General features: G+C 32.1%; 1 protein-coding gene across 2 annotated transcripts; it reads left to right on the top strand.

Moving 5' to 3' along the window:
* Window positions 1–587: 587 nt before the first annotated feature.
* LOC148598192 (perlucin-like protein) lies at window positions 588–10,346 on the top strand. Of its 2 annotated transcripts, XM_088562020.1 has the most exons (7): window positions 588–781; window positions 1,052–1,126; window positions 2,047–2,118; window positions 4,048–4,161; window positions 4,961–5,058; window positions 7,485–7,572; window positions 9,771–10,346. In XM_088562020.1, exons 2-7 carry the CDS (start codon window positions 1,087–1,089, stop codon window positions 9,992–9,994), a joined length of 636 nt encoding a protein of 211 aa, XP_088418146.1. In that variant the 5' UTR covers window positions 588–781; window positions 1,052–1,086; the 3' UTR covers window positions 9,995–10,346. The 2 variants fall into 2 exon arrangements, with proteins under 2 accessions (XP_088418146.1, XP_088418147.1); XM_088562021.1 differs by lacking the exon at window positions 4,048–4,161.
* Window positions 10,347–20,401: the final 10,055 nt, after the last annotated feature.

Raw genomic sequence — 20,401 nt, 5'->3', positions numbered from 1 at the left:
AAATGTATGACAGAGACATTTTATACATTCATGAGTAAATTTTTGTATTATCTAAGGCGACTCTGCGCGTATTTTATCTCAACCATAGGTGACACGATAATCTAACATAGCATAGCGTGGAAGACGGTGAAGTCTCAAACACCTCACGATAAAAGTTATTGTACGAGGCTCATACTAGATGGTCTGACTTTTTTTGTCTGTCAAATTTGCCTATTTACAGATTTGATATATGTGCGAAGGGCCTATAAGGCCCATCTGACAGGGACTTTCATGTTTCAATTGATAATAGTTTTAGAGTCAACAAAGATAGTTCGTAGTGGTCTGTTAATCTCTTATGAATTTAAGAAAAAAATACAAAGTTTGTTTTTCAATATGTAAAATTACTAGAAATATCTTGACTTTTATGACCATTTTTGAAAAGGCATTTATGTAGACTTGCATTATTTGTCTCACTTATATATTGCATTTTAGCCCAGAGTATGATATTTAAATGTTTTCATCCTAATGTTGTTATAAATGACGTTGATTCAATCATTGATGTAGATTTAAACCGCCATGCCAGTTGACGACACTGAGCTTGCCTATGAAACTTCTTTTATCGAACCTGTTTTGCATGAACATCCTTATGACACATTAGAGACAAGTAGAAAACAAAGAAGACTGGTTGACCTAGCAACACAAACACAATCAAAGTCAAAAGTCAAAAGATGTTTTACAACTATTGTGATCTCTGTGCTCTTGGTTTGTACTGCCGGTGCACTATACATCAAACTGGAAATAGGTATGAAGTTCCTAACTAAATTGAATGGAGGCCAATAATCCTGTGTATTTGTATAGCGATTAAACATCCACGTGTTTTAAGATTTTGCAATAATCAAGTAATAATATTTTTGCTTCATTTCGAAAAATTTACTGTCCAGCATTAGAAATTTGACATAAATTTTGGACAAATACTTCTCCCTGGACAAATACTTCTCCCTATTCCTGTTTTCGTTAAGATTAGCAAGTCATTAACTGCATAATAAGTTTGCTTTACAACACGTTTTTATAGATACGTTCCCAAAGATACAGAAGAAACTATACACAATGGAAGGCAAACACAGAAATTTGACAGACATACTCTCAGGTATTAAATGTCTTATCAAAACCAATTTCCTGAAGATGAGGGTTTTTGGTCTGTTCCATCATTTTTTTATTTTCAGTATGCAAGTGTGCGATCCTGCTGTAATACTGACACCTAAAAGAATAGAATTATACTAGTGAACTTCCAAAAACCTGTATTGGGTAAACATCCCATTCCATGGTATATGTGTATAGGGAGGGTAAAAATTGGGATTGCGTATGGGGAGATTGGGAAATTCAATCATGAAAAAAGGTCTTGTTTCGTTTTCACCTTTAGTGATTTTTTTATGTTAAAGTATATAGGGGCAACCTTTTTCGTTGTACCTGTTTATACTGATGTTTTTTGGTCAGCTGCAGCCTGCCTTGTGGTGCCAGGGTATCCTCGTGTTTCATTGATCACAAGTGGGAAGCCTTGGCTAGACATTTTCATTCCAGTGGTGTTGTTGTCTCTTTGACATATACACCAAACTTATTTTCGATGCATATTTATATAAAAGATATTTTGAATTTAAATACATGTATGAATTAAAACTAAATCATTGAAAATTCTAAAAGTATAAAAATTTTAGTACAAAATACAATATTATAACAACGACAATTGGGAGTTTTGTTGGAAATTAACGTATACGTCAATGGAGGAATGAGGATAATGGCACTTGGAAATTAGGATGGTATATTGTTAGAAAATTGCAGATGAATATGCATTAATAATTGTATCGCAGCATTGCGCTATCTGCTGTTTAAATATACCATATACAAAAACCACAATGAAATCTTTATTTTGATATTGTTGTTTTATGAAGATTCCTTCTATTAAATACAAACCAAATAAGATGATTTTTGTTTGGAAGCATGACATTGTCAACGAAAGTGTCTTTTGTATTACATGTGTAAAGCAAATCTCCAGTTTGTTTATTTTCACAGATATCACATCTACGATGCAGAAACTAGAGATAATTGAAGGAAAACGAAGAAATGTAACAGATAACATATCAGGTATTGTAACCGAGATCAAGTACTTGGTGATATTTGATATTCGACATTCATTTTTTTTCAATATCAAACTAAATATCAAACGGTAAAATTTTACCTTTGGAAATTCGTTTTGTGTCTATTTCTTGTTCGCCTGAAGAATGTAAACTTTAACTTATACGTTATGCCAGAGCTTGCCGAAACCACGCAGACTTTTTGTATCGCGCTAGAACTCTAACAAATAGGCTTCTGGAACAGGGTTATGTTGCTACAAGATTGAAGTCATCACTACATAAGTTATATGGTCATCATCATGGATCGTTATGATGTGTCCATCAGCACCATGAAAACTGATTTATTCAACGGGTAATAGTTTACCTTTCCTCGTTTGTCTATCCGGACTTGACTTTTTATGAATAACTCGGCGGGTGTTTCTAGAAAAGCAGAGGACGCTTACCCTACCGGTGTACCTGGTCCATGCTCCCAGTTTTTAGTGGAGTCCGAGTTGCTCATTTACTTTTGTTACTTTGTATGTGTGATTTTAGTTACTTTATGTTCTTTGTTGTGTATGTGTTTTCCATGTCTGGTCTTTATCCCTGGATTACATTCTTTTGATTACCACTTTAACCTTGGTTCCCTTGATTACTCTTTCATATCCTACCTATATTCAGTAGATAACCCGAAAACGAATATCAAACGAGCATCGAACAAAAAAAGAATCCTGTTTAATTTCCAATATGATATTCTAATCCGTTCTATATTTAATATATTACTCGGAAATGAATGTCAATCGAATATCGGACTGACTAAAAACACCAGTTTGATATTCAATTTGATATTCATAACCGTTCTATATTCAATTTATAACCTATAAAGGAATCTCAAACTTATATGGACCTGACTACAATTGATACTCTATTCCCTGCTATATTTAATATATAACTTGGAAATGAAAGTAAAAAGAATATCGGACTGACTGAAACTGAAACTCCAGTTTAATAAAATTTTCGAACCCGCTCAACATTCAATATATAACAGAGAAACGAATTTCAGACGGATATCGAATTGAAACAATCTTGTTCGATTGTAAATATGGTATTCATTACCGTTTTATATTCAATTTAAAACCCGGAAACGACTGGCAAACCAATATCTTCCTGACTAGAAATCCTGCTGATATTCCAATCCGACCTATATTCATTATAAAATCCGGTGAAGTATTTCAAACGAATATTAAACAGACCAAAAATACCACAGTTTGATATTCAAGTCGATATTCAAATTCGTTTTATATTCAATCTATAATCCGGGAATAAACGTCAAATAAATATTGGACATTAAAATCACGTTTAATATTTAGTTTGATAATCAATAGTTAACTTAGAAACGAATATCAAACAAATATGAAACAGAAAAACCGTAAATGAATATCAAATTATTTTCAAATGATAAAACTTTACCGTTTGATATTCAGTTTGATATAGAAAAGTTTGAATGTCAAAAATCGAACATCGAATACCAAACGTACTTGATCTCGGCGTTATTGTTTAAATATGTATTATACCAAAATACAAAAACGGCAAACTGTGATATTCTGTACGCTTGTTTCAAAAAATAACCTTGCATCAGCAGCATTGGAATCGAACATATAGGAAGATCTCAATCCAAAAAAATGATTGTATACAAGAAGTATTAAAAACCCAAACTATTGAGATAAGAAACCAAATAGGTTCTACTTGTGCAATACAAGTAAGAAATCCTCAGTGGTTTAGGTATGACCGACGTTGGAATAGTCATCGTTTTGAAATGCACATATAAATAAAGATATTTTTTTTTATGTTCAAATGTTAAAGAACAAAAGTAAAACAGAACCCCACGACAATTGTATCACAGACAGATTTTAGCTTTAAACAGTGTTATATGGTATATAATCAATATTTTTTTTTCTCTCAGAAATGATACTTCTGAAACAAAGATTTGACAATTACGATAAAGAAAAAATAATTCTTACTGACAAAATAAAGGAACAAGAAGAAGCAATAAGAAATATACGGGAATCAATTCCCGGTAAGTTGAAAACTTGTTAAAAATTTTCTAACAATTTCCAAGCTCCGAACAGCGTCTGACGTTCGAAATGCACTCTAAAAGCTGCAACAAACCCTCTAAATAAGTGCAAAAAATTGAAAAATCTGAAAAAAATAATGATTTTACGCGTCTTTATCTTTGGATAATATCCAATAATTTCGAATGACCTGTCTGCAGCGGTAAGTAAGAGAGGAAAGGAACATCTGCTGCGAGGAGCTTGAAAATTTCGTTTGCTATAACATGGATTTTAGTTTTAAACTATATATTTTTGGCTTTTATGTTATCTTGTTTTGAATATCTATCCTACGGTTGTTATTGCATTTATAACTTTTGTTATTAAATGCATTCATTACAAGATAAGGTTAGCAACAAAAGTACCGAGCACTTATCAAATTCGTTTTTAAGTCAAGTCCTATAAAATGTTAGGGCTTAAAAAAAAACCCAGTTAAATTGCATTTTTATATCGTTGGTATAATTTTTTAATAACGTAATTATCTTCAAAAGTATTGTTTAATAAGCAAACGTTGTTTTTAGATTTTTTAAGTTAAAAAAGGGCCACGAATAAAATCACAGTACTGTACTTAGTTTCGATGTATAAATCTGGATGATAACATTCTTTTCTACGTCGTTTGTTGAATACTAGAATAATACTTCAAATCAATCAAGTGAGAATAAACTTTGAAAAAAAAAAAAATGACTGCAAGTCTATTTTGTTACTAAATTGATTCAAAGAAAGATGTGACGCATGTGATTGCGAATTCATGAATATTTATTTTTTTAGTTCTCATTTCATCAATTGCCTGCGGTAATAAGTGGAAATGGCTGTTCCGTCAATGCTACTATTTTGCCGAAGAAAAACTTTCCTGGGAATCTGCTCAAGTACGAAGTAGATATATTTCCATATTGACGATTTCCATTGAATCTAACATAAATATACAATATATTGCTAAAATATCAAATTTATTTGACAAGCTTTAGGAACAATAAGATTTCGAGGGTTTCCCGAGCTTATCGCTTCGAAGCGAGTACAACTAAACATCATTGATATATTCGGCAATGTACATGTGTTTTTTTTATCCTGCAACCACGTTTTCTAATTAACATGCGGAATTTGTCCAAACATTATTATTTTGTCAAGCAATCTTTTTGGCACGGCGGTCGGTGAGTCCATTTTTAAACTAGGTATATTCGTGCTGTCTCATTACTTATAAACCATTCGATAAGTGTAAACACTTACAGGCAAGCGCCAATAGTAAAAAGGGCTCCCGTTAAGGTTTTTAATACACATACCTAACATATGGCTATTTTTTGTATGGATTGAAAGAAAAGTCTTCACAGCATAAGATTTGATTGGTCGTAAAAGTTTCCCATGGTCACGTTTCTTAAATATCTCGGGGGATCAAAGACATGTCGAAACGGATGTAATTTTACAAAGAGAATCAACCCAATATGTCTTATAAATTCTTTTCATGATTGAAAGAAGGAAAATTGTCATAAATGTAGAAAATCTTAATAAAATAATATTAAAACATAAATAATCAATTGCAACGACATTATTGCCGACTTTTCTTATCGAAATAATCTATTTGAACTTTCATTAGTCTTTTTTATTCATATTTCGAATACATTTAAGCGATTAATACACTAAATGAAGATCAATGATGCTAATAAATATTTTTTGCAAGCCTTTAAAATAAATGGCGATGGTGCTGCCTTCTGGACTTATTTCATGTTTATCCCGCCTCGTTTTATTCATTGTGTAAATTGGAATATTCTTGGAAAAAATATTTACCTATAATGATTGAGTTTCAGTCCAGTTGAATGCATCATCGCCTCCAAAAGTTATAGGAAATCCCATAAACTGGCATCGTTGACTCATATGCCAAATTGTGACACAGCAGAATCTAACCGCGCATCAATGGCTAAAATATTCACCACTTCTATAAGTGCTTTAAGGCACGCGCACATATAGAATGTTACATATTGAATTTGATGCATTTTATGAAATTGCTTGGCCTACCGGTGCAGCTGGTCCATGCTCCCAGATTTTAGTGGAGTCCGAGTTGCTCATTTGCTTTTGTTACTTTGTATGCATGATTTTAGTTACTCTATGTTCCATGTTGTGTATGTCTGTTTTCCATGTCTGGTCTTTGTCTCTGGATTACATTCTTTTAAATCCCGCTATAACCTTGGTTTGTCTTAATTACTCTTTCAAACAAAATCGGGTATATCAAAAGTTATTACAGGATTCATTCAAGTAAACGAAACTTTCAATCTCAAATTTTCCATAAACAGTTAAATCTAAGACCTTACACGATTGGTTGTCTTACTTTTATGTTAAAGAAAATTCATAAAGATCGTAAGCCATCGTTTTCATTTGCATTTCAAAATAGTGTACCTTTAGCATGACACATGTAGAATTGAAAAAAAAATCAAATGATAATATGTTTGTGTACAATTCGCGGCACTTATTTAATTTATACGGTGGAAAAGTACAAATTATTTATGCAAACAGAAAAATCCTCTAAATACGTTTATTAGACTTCAAATCTTTCTTGGGGACAAAAAAAAGTTGTTGATGTGAATCATGGTCGAACTTTGTACCAAGAAGTTGTTTTCTCGCAGTCTTTGCCTTCTTTATCGACAGGGTCTTGATGCTAGCCAGGCCAATAGACAGACAAACAAATGTCCACGCTTAGTACTGATACAACCCAAGCAAAGAGCTGATCTTGTTCATGACGACTATGATTTTTTTCTAAGCTATTGGAATGTTCCCGTTTCATTGCAATACCTCTGATTACATGGTATTTCATTAGAAACTTACCAAGGAATTTTGTTGGGCAACCATGTTAAATTATCTACTATCAATAGACAGCTAATTCTTTCTGGACTGTGTTCAACTAGCATTAATGCAACATCAATATAACTTGTATCTTCAAGATATGAATATCCTAACTAAAAAAAAAACAAAAACAAAAAAACAAAAAAACAATACATTTCATTTTTTGAAAAAGAAACACTGTTGAAATTACGCGTGACTGCGTATGGCTTCCGGCAACAAGGTATTTGAATGGGAAAACTCCTTAATTCGTTCACCGTCACGTCGAAAACATTTTCATTTTTGTTTTTACTTTTGCTAAAGCTAAGTGTTATTCCGTTACAGAAACGGGTTTTCTTCTTATTTTATTTTTTAAATGTAAATATTCATTATCTCTAGAGAATAAAGGCAGCGAGAAAAATATTTACTTCAGTTACACGCATTAAATAGTGAAATTTATATAACCTAACTCAAAAAATGTTTGCAGAATAAATGTCAAGATATGTCGGCCAATCTCGTAAATATTGGTTCAAAAGAAGAAAATGACCTTATTGTTGAAACCATTAAAATCTTAGGTAAGAGTAATATTACTTTAAAATTGTTATCACACATTCAATAAATTGGTATTATTCATTCTTTCTTTGATTATCCGAAACAAACTAGTTTGTAATACACTGTCTATCAATTGATATTAATATGTTCATTGGTGGACTATGTCGAATCCCAAATGAGTTTATTGGTCAGTATTGATCCATCAGCATGCATTTTTGATGTTGTAAATTAAATAACATTGCTATATATTTGTATGTTGCTGAATTACTTAGTACTGCCGGGGTTTTCTATATATACACAAATACATAAAAAAATGTAAAAACGTGTTTAATATATATACACAAATACATAACAAAATGTAAAAACGTGTTTAATATATATACAATATAGGTACAGTGTCGAAAATGTTTGAAGATATGTGATGAGGCGACTGAACGGGTAGGAAATGCGAGGCTCCGCCGAGCTATTTCCCCCGTTCCAAGCCGAATAAACATATCTTCAATAATTTTCGACAATGTACCTTTATTGTTTTTATCCTGTTATATTAATAGTTTTGTGCGTGTGTACATTTTAAAAATAAAATTTTAAAATGCATATCCCCTGGGGAGCCCCGATCGTTAAACCCGAAGAAAAAAATTAATACGCATGTCGCATGACTCAGTAAACATTGAAATTCAATCCGCACCATATAATCTGTCAAAGCTGTTTGAAGAAAAAAAGCAATGCATCAAAATTTATTTAATTCCAAGAGACAAATATGTAAAATGAACAATAAATACAAATATTTTGAATGTTGTAAAGTCGATTTTAAGAACATTTAAGTTTTTAATTTCGCGAGGAAGGTGGAAGCTGACTTGTTTCTGTTTGGTACATGGCAGTAGAGTTCAGGAGTGAAATTTGTGCACTATTTTCTTTGGGATTTGAAATATTTGTTTGAAATTTTTGAAGAAGAGTTGTATGGGCAGATCTATAATGTAGTGTTCCTCTGATTCATTATCCTGGGGTTTATACTCGAATTCACCTCAGCCTGTTTGCAGTTTTTTTAGATTATTTTTTTATTACTCATAAGTTCCTTTAAAAAATTGCCATTTAATTCATGTCGTTCTGTACTACAACTTTCATACAATTACTTCTCGTTCTTACCTCCGAGATTGAAAAAATTCAAAATTTATTTTTCCTACGAGAATTTTGCATTGAATGTATTGTTTATCCGCCGTCTTGTTTCTGTGGATATTTTGAGATGATCCCTAGTACCTCACAATTGAAGGGCTGAAATACCATGATTTCCCGCCATATATCTGGTTTCCCCCTGATTCAATACTTAATGTGGTAAGTCTCATATTAAGTACCAGTTGTAGCATTTTCATTCGGAACTTCTTTTTTTTTTACTAAAGGTAAAAAGCAGAAATATGGCGGGAAATCATGGTATTTCAGCTCTTCAATTGTGAGATAATAGGGACATGACATGACTTAAATGACAGGGGAAGTCGTCTGCAAACTGATAATGAATTTGAACGAGATTTGGGATTTGCCATATATATGACGGTGAAAAAAATACAAAAAAAATTATTATTTGGTTAACATAAAATCTTTTATTTCATTCAGGTGTAAACGAAAAAAAAAATAAATAAAAAAAAAACGATTAACCGGATACGCAATCGCAATTTGTTTATATGGTATCTATGGTGGCGGCTATGATTACTTTACGCATACCAGAAAAACGTAGTTCCGCTGATTACGTGAGTGGGAGGAGCCAGAAAGTCGATAACCTGCTAATGTATGGATACAGCAACAACAAAAAATAACAGTATACCTTTATTCGTTTAACAAATAACCTCATTGCAGGATAAAACATAATACATGTTATGACAATCACAGTACTTTATCTGTTATTTTATAACAATATGGAGCCGTAGAAAAACAATTGAAAGTAAAATGTATTATAATGGTGGTGATTTTACATTTATGATACATAAATATCCGTTCTACGACATTGATGTAGATATAGCACCTTCATAGTATGGCCTTGTGTGCCTCAGTAAGTTTGTCGGTTTAAATTATATTTTGTAATTTGCTTCATTTGAACATTTTCCTTTGCTTTGTGTTTGTTATTTTAGTTTACATTATAAAATTATACTTGTTCTTTGATTCGTGTTTTCTGTTCCAAACGTCTTGCGTTTAATTTTTTTTTTATATTTCACGCAGCTTTTTTATTGTATAGGAAATGTAAAAGAAAGTTATTGGATAGGACTCAGTGACCGCCAGAATGAGGGGAACTTTACATGGATCTCAGATAACTCCTCTGTTGGATACTCCAATTGGAACGGAAATGAGCCAAACAATGCCAATAACCAAGATTGTGGACGGCTATGGGGGAAATATTCACTAAGATGGGACGACTGGCAATGTTATTATAAACATCTATTTGTATGTGAAAAACACTGAATCGGAAAATTAATTTCTCATATCCTAGGTTAGTGAATACAAATTCACATAACTGTAATCCGTCGGCGGTAATTAAATTTCTGCGAGAGTATTCTCGCCATTTATCATTTCCAAGTTTTCTACAGATTTCATGGGATGAAAGATCCCCGGCCCCTTCATCTTATTCTTGATTTAAACAATGTCTCCACGCTCTATGTTTAAATTTAGAGTTTTACATGCTCAATAAAGCTTGCATAGTCACAAAATTAATAGGACCACTTCATTTTGAATCGAAAAAACGTTTAACAACATTCTCTCCAGTTGGAAAAATAATATGCAAACCTTATTGTGACAATAAATTTCATTTATTTTTTATAGTTTATTATGATAATGTGGGTAAAAACCTGAAATGTTCTTAATGGTCTGAAATGAAATATTTTAAATGTAATAATTGTCATTGTTTACATCATGTGCGTGTTTGCGACTCATATATCTCAGTCCAATTCTCCGAATAATAACCAGAAACGTGCTTTTAACTGTCTAAAATATCATACGACATTTCACTTAAACGCATTTTGATCTAAAAGAAATATATATATTGTTTATTGATTAGATGAAATACTCACATAATGGGATTAATTCTTCCAGAGAATCGACGAAATTAGTTGCATGATTTGTCTTTTTTTTTTTTTGCTTAATGTTTGTTGTAATTATCGACTTCCGTGGTTAGTTAACAGCAAGTCCTCTGGAACGGCCCAAGATTTTTTTTTTAATTTTTAGTTAAAATCCCGACTTAAAAACATTATAAATCGTTGTTTTTTCCAAAAAAGATGATACAAATATATAGTTCTTGGTAGAGATTTCTCATACTTTGTAAGAAATAATTCCAATTCGTCTTCCAAATATACAGAGAGAGGGACCAGGTTTATAGCGGTAATCAAAAGAATGTAATCTAGGGACAAAGACCAGACATGGAAAACAGACATACACAACAAAGAACATAAAGTATCTAAAATCATACATACAAAGTAACAAAATTAAATGAGCAACTCGGACTCCACTAAAAACTGGGAGCATGGACCAGGTGCACCGGTAGGGTAAGCGTCCTCTGCCTTTCTAAAACCCCCTCGCCGAGTTGCTCATAAAATGTCAAGTCCGGGGTAGACAAACGAGGAAAGGAAAACTATGATCCGTTGAATATATCAGTTTTCATGGTGCTGATGGATACACCATAACGATCCACGAGTTCATGATGACGACCATAAAACTTCAGTAGTGATGACTTCAATCTTGTAGCAACATAACCCTGTTCCAGAAGCCTATTTGTTAGAGTTCTAGCGCGATACAAAAAAGTCTGTATCTTACTAACAATACCGTTATGTGTATTTATGAAACAGAAAAAATGCCACTACAAAAATACAAACTTTTTACGCAATTCACACATTTACATATACATGCATATGGTACAGTAAAGTTATGCTGCAACACGCGAATAAAAAAAGTATCTAAATATTATGCATTAGATTTAAAGAAAATATAACTTGCTGCATGAATACTCCTATACCCGAGCTTTTCAAATATAATTCAAAAGGAGGCCACTTACAAATAAAAGGCGGGAAAAGTTGACATGTAAAAAGAAATATCAATTAGAAGAGATACCTTACCGGAAGTCTGTAATCCGCAAAAAAATATTTCATTGAAACAATTACATCCATTCCCTAAATACAAACTGAATAAAAACCAAAGAAATATGGTCATTGAATGATTTATGACACACCAATGCGCGATCGCTTTCTTAAAAGAAGAACATTTCAGTGAAGATAACAATTATACAATAATATGGAGGCAGGTTATTACTTATTGTAGTTAAAAAAAATCAGTTAACTACAAACTGATTGATCAGATTACAGACAATGAAGGAAGAGTGATTCTGATAAAAATAGAATTATAAAATATTTCATTTGCTCTTATGTGTATATAATGCAGCTAATAATAAACCGAATAGAAACAAAAAAATAGGTAACTATAGATACTAAACAATACTTTATAGATATTCCGGTTATAAGTATAATACCATAATTAAGAGAACCAGCCACTTGCATATACAAGAAAGTTGTTCGTAAAAAACAAAGTAGTTTATAAGATGCATTGTATATGTTGTGTTTTTAAGCCAGTATATGAAAACAGGGTATCATGTGAAAGCTAATCACACTAGGTACACACTGAATACAAAAGTTTTGAAGGTTCCGCTAAAGGAAAACCAAAAACTGAAAGTTCAATATTTTATTATTGTATGCCATAATAACACCATATCATACACCAAAATGTTCGTCATATTTAGAACAAGCTTTCTAGGCCATTTTAAAACATTTTTTTTTCAGTAACTGTAATCCTTAATTCTTGCATATAAAGATGCCAGGCTGCCTTTGAATACACATCTTTGTAAGTTTGGCCCCTGAAGGATGGTTTAATCACACAACCTTGGTGAGCATGCTAACATAAACCCATGTGCACACATTTTCACTCTTTGAAAAATTCAATTCAAATATCAAAAAAAAAAAAAAACACTAACCCTCCTTATATGCTTTACTGTAGGATCAATTCTATTAATATAATATTGCTAAAAGCTATTTAACAAATTTGAAGGTAAACTCAAATAAAACGCTTTGCAGGTTGCATGCAATATACATACTAATTTCTTATTGATCATTTTTTACAAACAAAAGCAGAAAAAAAAAACAAAAAACAAAACAAAAAACAAAAACAAAAAACAAGCAAACAAAAAAACACCAAAAAGTTAGATATGTTGTACAGCTAATGCACATCTTTATTGATTATTCATATTGACAAATTATATAAAGGAGCTAAATATAGGATTGAAAGATTCCTTATGCAATTCTGTCAAATGATTCAAGGAATACTTAAGCAAAGTGAATTGTCATATTCTATTTTTCACACACAAAAAAACGTTTGTAGTTACATTGGAAGGCATCCAATTTGAGTGCAAATTCACCCGCCAGTCGAACTCAGTCTTTTATATTATTATCCGGCATATTTTCTCTACAGGTAGAATATATTACAGTTGTGTTATCTGAGATCCAAGTTAAGTTGCCCTCATCCTGACGGTCATTTAGTCCTACCCAGTGGCTATTGTGTTTATTACCTATTAAATAGATAAAGTAGTGGAGAAGATGAAACAAATTTAACCAGATTAAAATATTCTGGTCCATAAATACACGAACTGGAGGCAAATGACTGCATCAATAAACTAACCCTTTGTTTTTTATGTTCTACATGTAAATCAATAGAAGAACGGGCCATGGAGGGTGGGTACCGGAACCTCCTATGACACTATTTATATTTAAAGGGGGACTTCAAGGTAAACACCGGAATCTATTATGACACTATTTAAAAAATTACTTTTATAATGTAGAAGCGCGATATATGGAGGGTCAAATTAGTAATTTTCATTTCCAAATACTACTCAAAGAGAAATTTAAACACAGTAATCTTGCATGTTTTGACTTAAGTAATTCAATACCAAATTTAATAAGCGACAAATTTAAACTAGTAAAACTAGACTGAATATCAGAAAATAAAATCAACTATAAAAAAATATGTTATTGTATGTCAATTACATGATGCATCTATTGGAACATGAAGATACTAGTTTCATGAAACCTCGATGATCTTAAAGGCAAAAAATAATCGAATGTCAAATTGCACTTTATCTGACAAGGCCTCAGGTGAATTTGTCTTCATATAAACAGAGTCAAATAGTTTACAACTATCTGTTTCATTGATAACTGGGTGGTGGTCGATTCTTCCCTTCCCGATACATTTTAATTCTGCTAGGGCTGCTTTGAAAGAAAAAAAATAGCATCTGAAAAATCTGGGTCCTTGATAATATCGATTTTACGATTAAATGGAACACCCTAAAGATATCTGTTTATGGCTTGTCGCGTATGTTCAAGCGTGGTAGCGTTATAATGTTCGCCGTCGTCCTGCTTCCGTACAGTCATGTAACATAATTCAATTGAACTGGCTCAAACTCTTCAAAATAGTCTTCCTGGCCGGTTTCCCTCAAATGAGACTTAAGTAATCGTGAGATCCTTTGATTACTTTTAATAGTTTCCTTTGAATTCAGCATCATTTTGTTTTTTATATATCATCTGCCGTAAGCGACGCAAAACGTTTGGTCGCCATTTTGGTTGTAGTAAACTAAAAAAACAATTACTGACCGGATATTGCTAAAATAATGACCGAGTATCAGAAATACACCGTCTTCACGTGATCAAAATACGGAGCGCCGATTAGTTGATTTCAACTAATAATTATCAGAGGTGGGGTAACTAAATCTATCTACATCTTCTAATTCTTCTTCACTTGGTTGAATTTTGTTGTGTTATTCTCATTTATGGGCATAGTTTTTGTGTCCCCTAATTTATTTCGAGTCCAACCTTCTTAGCCTGTTGTTCAAATGTTGATAATGTATTTCAAGGTCTTTATGTATTTGTGATAGGAGGGCTATATGGTCTGCAAAGTCCAGATCTTCGAGATGTTTTGATTAGTCCACTCTATGCCTCTGAATTGTGAATCTGTAGTTGTTTTCATTACCCAGTTCACTGCCAACAAAAAGAGGAAGGGAGGTAGTAGGTATTCCTACCGCACTGTTAAAATGTTGAAAGGTTCAGTAAGCGTGTTTGTTTTTGTGTGTGAATAACTTGGCATGTGCTTGGTTCATATGCCGATTTAATTATTTTTATGTATTTTTTTATAGAATACCATGATGGTGTATTAGTTTCCAAAGTGATGATCTATCATTGCTGTCGAAAGCTTTTCCGAAGTCCAAATAGAGTGCAATAGCTGAAACATAATAAGCACGTACACACACACACACACACATACACACACACGCACTTGTTGATAAACATATTATTACTTACAGTTTAATCAAAGTTTAAAATATAAAAGAAAAAAAAATAAATTGATGATTTTTCATTATAAGTTATGGATTACGGATAGTAGTAAATTGATGTGGGAAATGTTGAAATGAATGCATCCGTTTCAACACTTGTTTTGGTTAACGCTGGATCTATCTATAAAATAAGTAGCAAAAAATGACACTATGTTTACTAAATAGCCTTTCATGGGGTTTTTGTGCATTCATTTCTAAATTGTTACTTTTTAAATTACAAACTTAATGCATAAAATTGAAATTTTCAATATAACTTACTTTATCATTGAGTTTAATTTCGAATTTTTGATAATTGTTACCAATTATTTCAGTAGGCAGACAAAGGCCTTATCGGTCCTCATTCTTCCCTTTTCGTTTAGAAACAAATTTCGTGGTTAACAAAATCAACGAAACCACGACATTATTTTGTTTTTCATGTTGTTTGTCGTTGTTAGTTTATCAATGTAAGTGTTCTTTAAATTAGTGTGATTTAACCTCTGATATTTGTAATTGCGTTGTATTTTTAATATAATTTCTTGGATATATAAGGTTTTTCATTCGACATATTTTGATTTTAGCAAACACGACACTTATATAATAATATATAGTCCATTATGTTCTCTGGAGGTGTTTTAAGAGGCAATAATTTATAATCAGGCTTAATTTGCCACTTCTTTCATTTAATATTCGACAACAGTTCTTCATGGTCTTTGAAGTTCTTGTTGTATGTTGCCATTGTATTCGTACATGTCATGAAATCTCGAAAGAGGTAAATTCATAAACTTTTAGATATGTATGAACAGATTTTAAAATGAAATACACATCCTTATCAGATATTGATCATCTCACTGAATACCATACTATATATGTTGTTAAGCCTACCGATAATCGTACAAATATGTTCATATCTGGCGAAGTAACTTATGATTCAATTAATTCACACAACTTTTTTTTTACAATTATTTGTTATACCTGCTTCAGATTTGCTAACTACAAATTACAACATATTTCTTTTTTTATACTTCAGCATCATCATACATTTCAAACCTGATTTTCCTATCAGAATTGTAAATTTTGAAGCATTAAAATGTAACCTAATCAAGTTGCTCATTCTAGTACATTGTATATTGGAACTTTTCCCACTCCTGACTTTGGAATTTAACCGTTCATGGTTTGACATGCATAATAATAATCTATATGTTTAATACTATAATGTGTCATCAAGAGGAAGACCTAGGGTAAGGGACATAACTTTGAAAAAAGTGATATGTTTGTATCATATTCAATTTCACTAAAGCCTATCAAGCTTTCATTTGATACAGAATAAAATCAGTCCGAATTACTTTGATGTTTACTTAAAATTGATGTAAAATACTGAATACAAATTAGTTGTGTTCTCTACCCTAGGTCTATCTCCTCACACCAAGCAGCATGCGACTGATTAACCGATTAAATTGCCAAGTTTGGGTTTGCTTGGACACCTGATACATATAATCAGATAAAGCCACATGTACGTCTTAACATGTTGATCGATATGGTGTATCCATCTGCACGTAAATATCCATTTGTTCACCCTGTAATTGTTTTCCCTTTCTTTTTCGTCTTCCCCGGACGTAACATACAATATGCAGCCCTAAGGAAAAGTGGAGGGTGTTCCCTTCCAGGACACATGTCCTATGCTTCTTGTTTTCAGTACAGTCCACATTGCTCAATTACTTATGTTTTGTGTAAGTGCTGTTTTGGTTTTTCATGTTCTTTGTCAAGTGTGTATCTCAAGTGTCTTGTCTTTTTCCTCTGAATACATTCTTCTCCTAACCGCTTAAATCTTGCTTCCCTCGATTACTCTTTGACCTTTGCTTGCATATAGTCTTTTACATTTAAATTTTGTAGGTTGTGTTGAATTTAAAATATCAACTTTCATTGAGGACTGCTAAATGTAAACCAAGAAATATGCAATTGCTAATAGAAAGTCAAAGTTCATGCAGATAGGTCTTTACATTGAAAAATCATATATAAAACCATAAATGGTGTAAAACGACTCAGTTTTATAATGCTCATTATTATACTTTTGTCACGACAAGGTCTATTTTCTTTTTCGGAATAGACCGTCTTTGTTTAGATGGTAGGCACTTTAAATTAAGTGTGAATTCATTTCCCTTTATATACGGTTTAAGGAGATTGATTTACCACGTACCACAGAGTTTGTCTTGACTTGAAGGGTGAGATTAATTTTATTTAATTAATTCAATCTAATTATAAACCAATACTTCTAAATGAAACATGAAGACTCGATAATGCATGGTGTTATAGTTTCATTGATTGGTTAACTAAAAAAAGATGGTGCCGTGTTGGTAAATTACTGCTACCAAATGTATTTTATTATTTTAAATTTGTTTAAAATTTTTGATCATAATTTCCAAAAAATATAAAAATCAAAATCAAAACCGTCTTAATCATTAACAACAATATTAATCAAGTGCTATTTTTAGATGATAATTCTAAAAATAGATTGAATAAATGTAACAAGGAATGTACTGAAGTTTAAAATAATGTCTTTTACGCCGTTTTTGTTACTGGTAGTTATTGTCCTACAGCTATTTTTTTGGGGGGTTTCTCTCTGTCTTTTCGAAAGGAGCTGTGTGTATCATGAGACCCCGATTGCTCAAATGGGATGCTGGATTTTTCTAAAATCTATCATGCGACGGATACGATTAAATATAAGAAAGTAATTTTGTATATATATTGCAACAAAACAACATGCACGAGACCGAAGTTATGAAGTGTATCAGAAATCTATATAAAAATGATTATATTTTCATATGATGATATACCAATTCACAAATTAAGCTCTTTATACTTTTTTCAGAACATTGCTTATTATCGATTCTTACATTTCATGCGCCACATCTTCAGAAAAATGTTTTTATTATATGGTTTTATTTAAGGAGATAGACCTGAGATAAGGGACACAGCTCTACCAAATCACTGGAAGGTTTGCATTCACCATTTTACATCAATCTCATGTAAGCATCAAAATAACTTGGACTGATTTCATTCTGTTTTAAAGGAAAGCTTAAAATGCTTTGGTGAAATTTAATATGATACAAACATATCAGTGATTTCAGGAGTTATGTACCTTACTCTAGGTCTACTTCCTTAAAACGAAATTTGAAGTTATGTTTTACGTTTTATGTCTGGCAAGACATAATGCAGTCACAAGAATATATTGAACAATCTTGATTTGATGGCAATCGGAAGCGTGAAATAGTTTTATGATATTTTATGAGGAAGTACAAAACGAGACATAAATCATGGCAAATTTCAGACACGCAGGCAGACGCAAAAATAATATATACATTAACTTTGTTAGCGAAACAATGAAATGGTATAAGCTAAAGTGACAATTGTGAACACTAGATGGTATCAAACTGCAATTGCCTCATACAAAAATTTTAAAAGCGGGTTAACCGTCATACATTTCTCACACTAGTGAAGGGAATAATACATATAAATCACAATTAATAATCACTACAGTTAATGTTGTTTTTGTTCGTTGAAAAAAATAAGTGGAGGTGCAAAAACAAAACCTATTTAAAAAGTCAATACCGATGAAATGTAAGACAGAGACATTTTATACATTCATGAGTAAATTTTTGTATTATCTAAGGCGACTCTGCACGTATTTTATCTCAACCATAGGTGACACGATAATCTAACATAGCATAGCGTGGAAGACGGTGAAGTCTCAAACACCTCACGATAAAAGTTATTGTACGAGGCTCATACCAGATGGTCTGGCTTTATTTGTCTGTTAAATTTGCCTATTTACAGATTTGATATATGTGCGAAGGGCCTATAAGGCCCATCTGACAGGGACTTTCATGTTTCAATTGATAATAGTTCAAGAGTCAACAAAGATAGTTCGTAGTGATCTGTTAATCTCTTATGAATTTAAGAAAAAAAAACAAAGTTTGTTTTTCAATATGTAAAATTACTAGAAATATCTTGACTTTTATGACCATTTTTGAAAAGGCATTTATGTAGACTTGCATTATTTGTCTCACTTATATATTGCAATTTAGCCCAGAGTATGATATTTAAATGTTTTCATCTTAGTGTTGTTATAAATGACGTTGATTCAATCATTGATGTAGATTTAAACCGTCATGCCAGTTGACGACACTGAGCCTGCCTATGAAACTTCTTTTACCGAACCTGTTTTGCATGAACATCCTTATGACACATTAGAGACAAGTAGAAAACAAAGAGGACTGGTTGACCTAGCAACACAAACACAATCAAAGTCAAAAGTCAGAAGATATTTTACAACAGCTGTTGTGATCTCTGTGCTGTTGGTTTGTACTGCCGGTGCACTATACGTCAAACTGGAAATAGGTATGAAGTTCATCACTAAGTTAAATGGAGACAAATAATCCTGTGTATTTGTATAGCGATTAAACATCCACGTGTTTTAAGATTTTGCAATAATCAAGTAATAATATTTTTGCTTCATTTCGAAAAATTTACTGTCCAGCATTAGAAATTTGACATAAATTTTGGACAAATACTTCTCCCTATTCCTGTTTTCATTAAGATTAGCAAGTCATTAACTGCATAATAATTTTATTTTACAAAACGTTTATATAGATACGTTCTCAAAGATACAGAAGAAACTATACACAATGGAAGGCCAACAAAGAAATTTGACAGTCAAATTTTCAGGTATTAAATGGCTAATCAAAATCAATTTCCTGAAGATGAGGATTTTTGGATTTTTCCATCATCGTAGAATAGAGTAGAATTATACTAGTGAACTTCCAAAAACGTTTATTTGATAAACATCCCATTCTATGGTATGTGCGTATTGGGAGGGTAGGATACTGGAATTGCGTATTGGGAGATTGGGAAATTGAATTATGAAAAAAGGTCTTGTTTCGTTTTCACCTTTAGTATTTTTTTATGTGAAAGTATATAGGGGCAACTTTTTTCGTTTTTTCGAATGTCCTGTCTGCAGCTGTAAGAGAGGAAAGAAGCGTCTGCTACTGCGAGAAGCTTGACAAATTTCGTTTACTATAACACGGATTTTCGTTTTAAAATATATATCATTGTCTGCTTGGTCATCTTCTTTAAAACATCTACAAAATAACGGTAGGCACAAAAGTACCGAAGACTTATCGAATCCATACTTAAGTCAAGTCCAAAAAATGTAAGGGCTTTAAATAAAAATAGTAAAAAATGCATTTGTTATATCGTTGGTAGAATGTAGACTGTTTTTAATAACGTCATGAGCTACAAAAGTATTCTAAAAACAAACGTTGCAACTAGAATTCTTTAGGTTAAAAAAAAGGCCACGAACGAAATCAAAGTAAACTTTTTAAATAGTTTTGACTTTTACATAATGCAACAACAAACTCGATTGTTGTGGTCATCTATTGCCTATCATATTCAAACCCACCTTTTACGAAACTAAT

Source organism: Perna viridis, chromosome 14, assembly GCF_037379345.1.
Source record: "Perna viridis isolate PV_CMFRI_1.1 ecotype Kerala chromosome 14, ASM3737934v1, whole genome shotgun sequence".
NCBI classification, from domain to species: Eukaryota; Metazoa; Mollusca; class Bivalvia; order Mytilida; family Mytilidae; genus Perna; species Perna viridis.
The sequence above is the reverse complement of the archived record's forward strand: the minus strand, read 5'-3'. Positions and strand labels throughout refer to the sequence as shown.

Excerpts from the sequence above, each read along its gene's own strand:
- LOC148598192 (XM_088562020.1), top strand. The coding sequence starts at position 1,087 with ATGGAAGGCAAACACAGAAATTTGACAGACATACTCTCAG. Across the intron at positions 1,127-2,046 it reads TTTGACAGACATACTCTCAG|ATATCACATCTACGATGCAG; the intron begins GTATTAAATGTC and ends TTATTTTCACAG. Across the intron at positions 5,059-7,484 it reads TTTCCTGGGAATCTGCTCAA|AATAAATGTCAAGATATGTC; the intron begins GTACGAAGTAGA and ends AAATGTTTGCAG.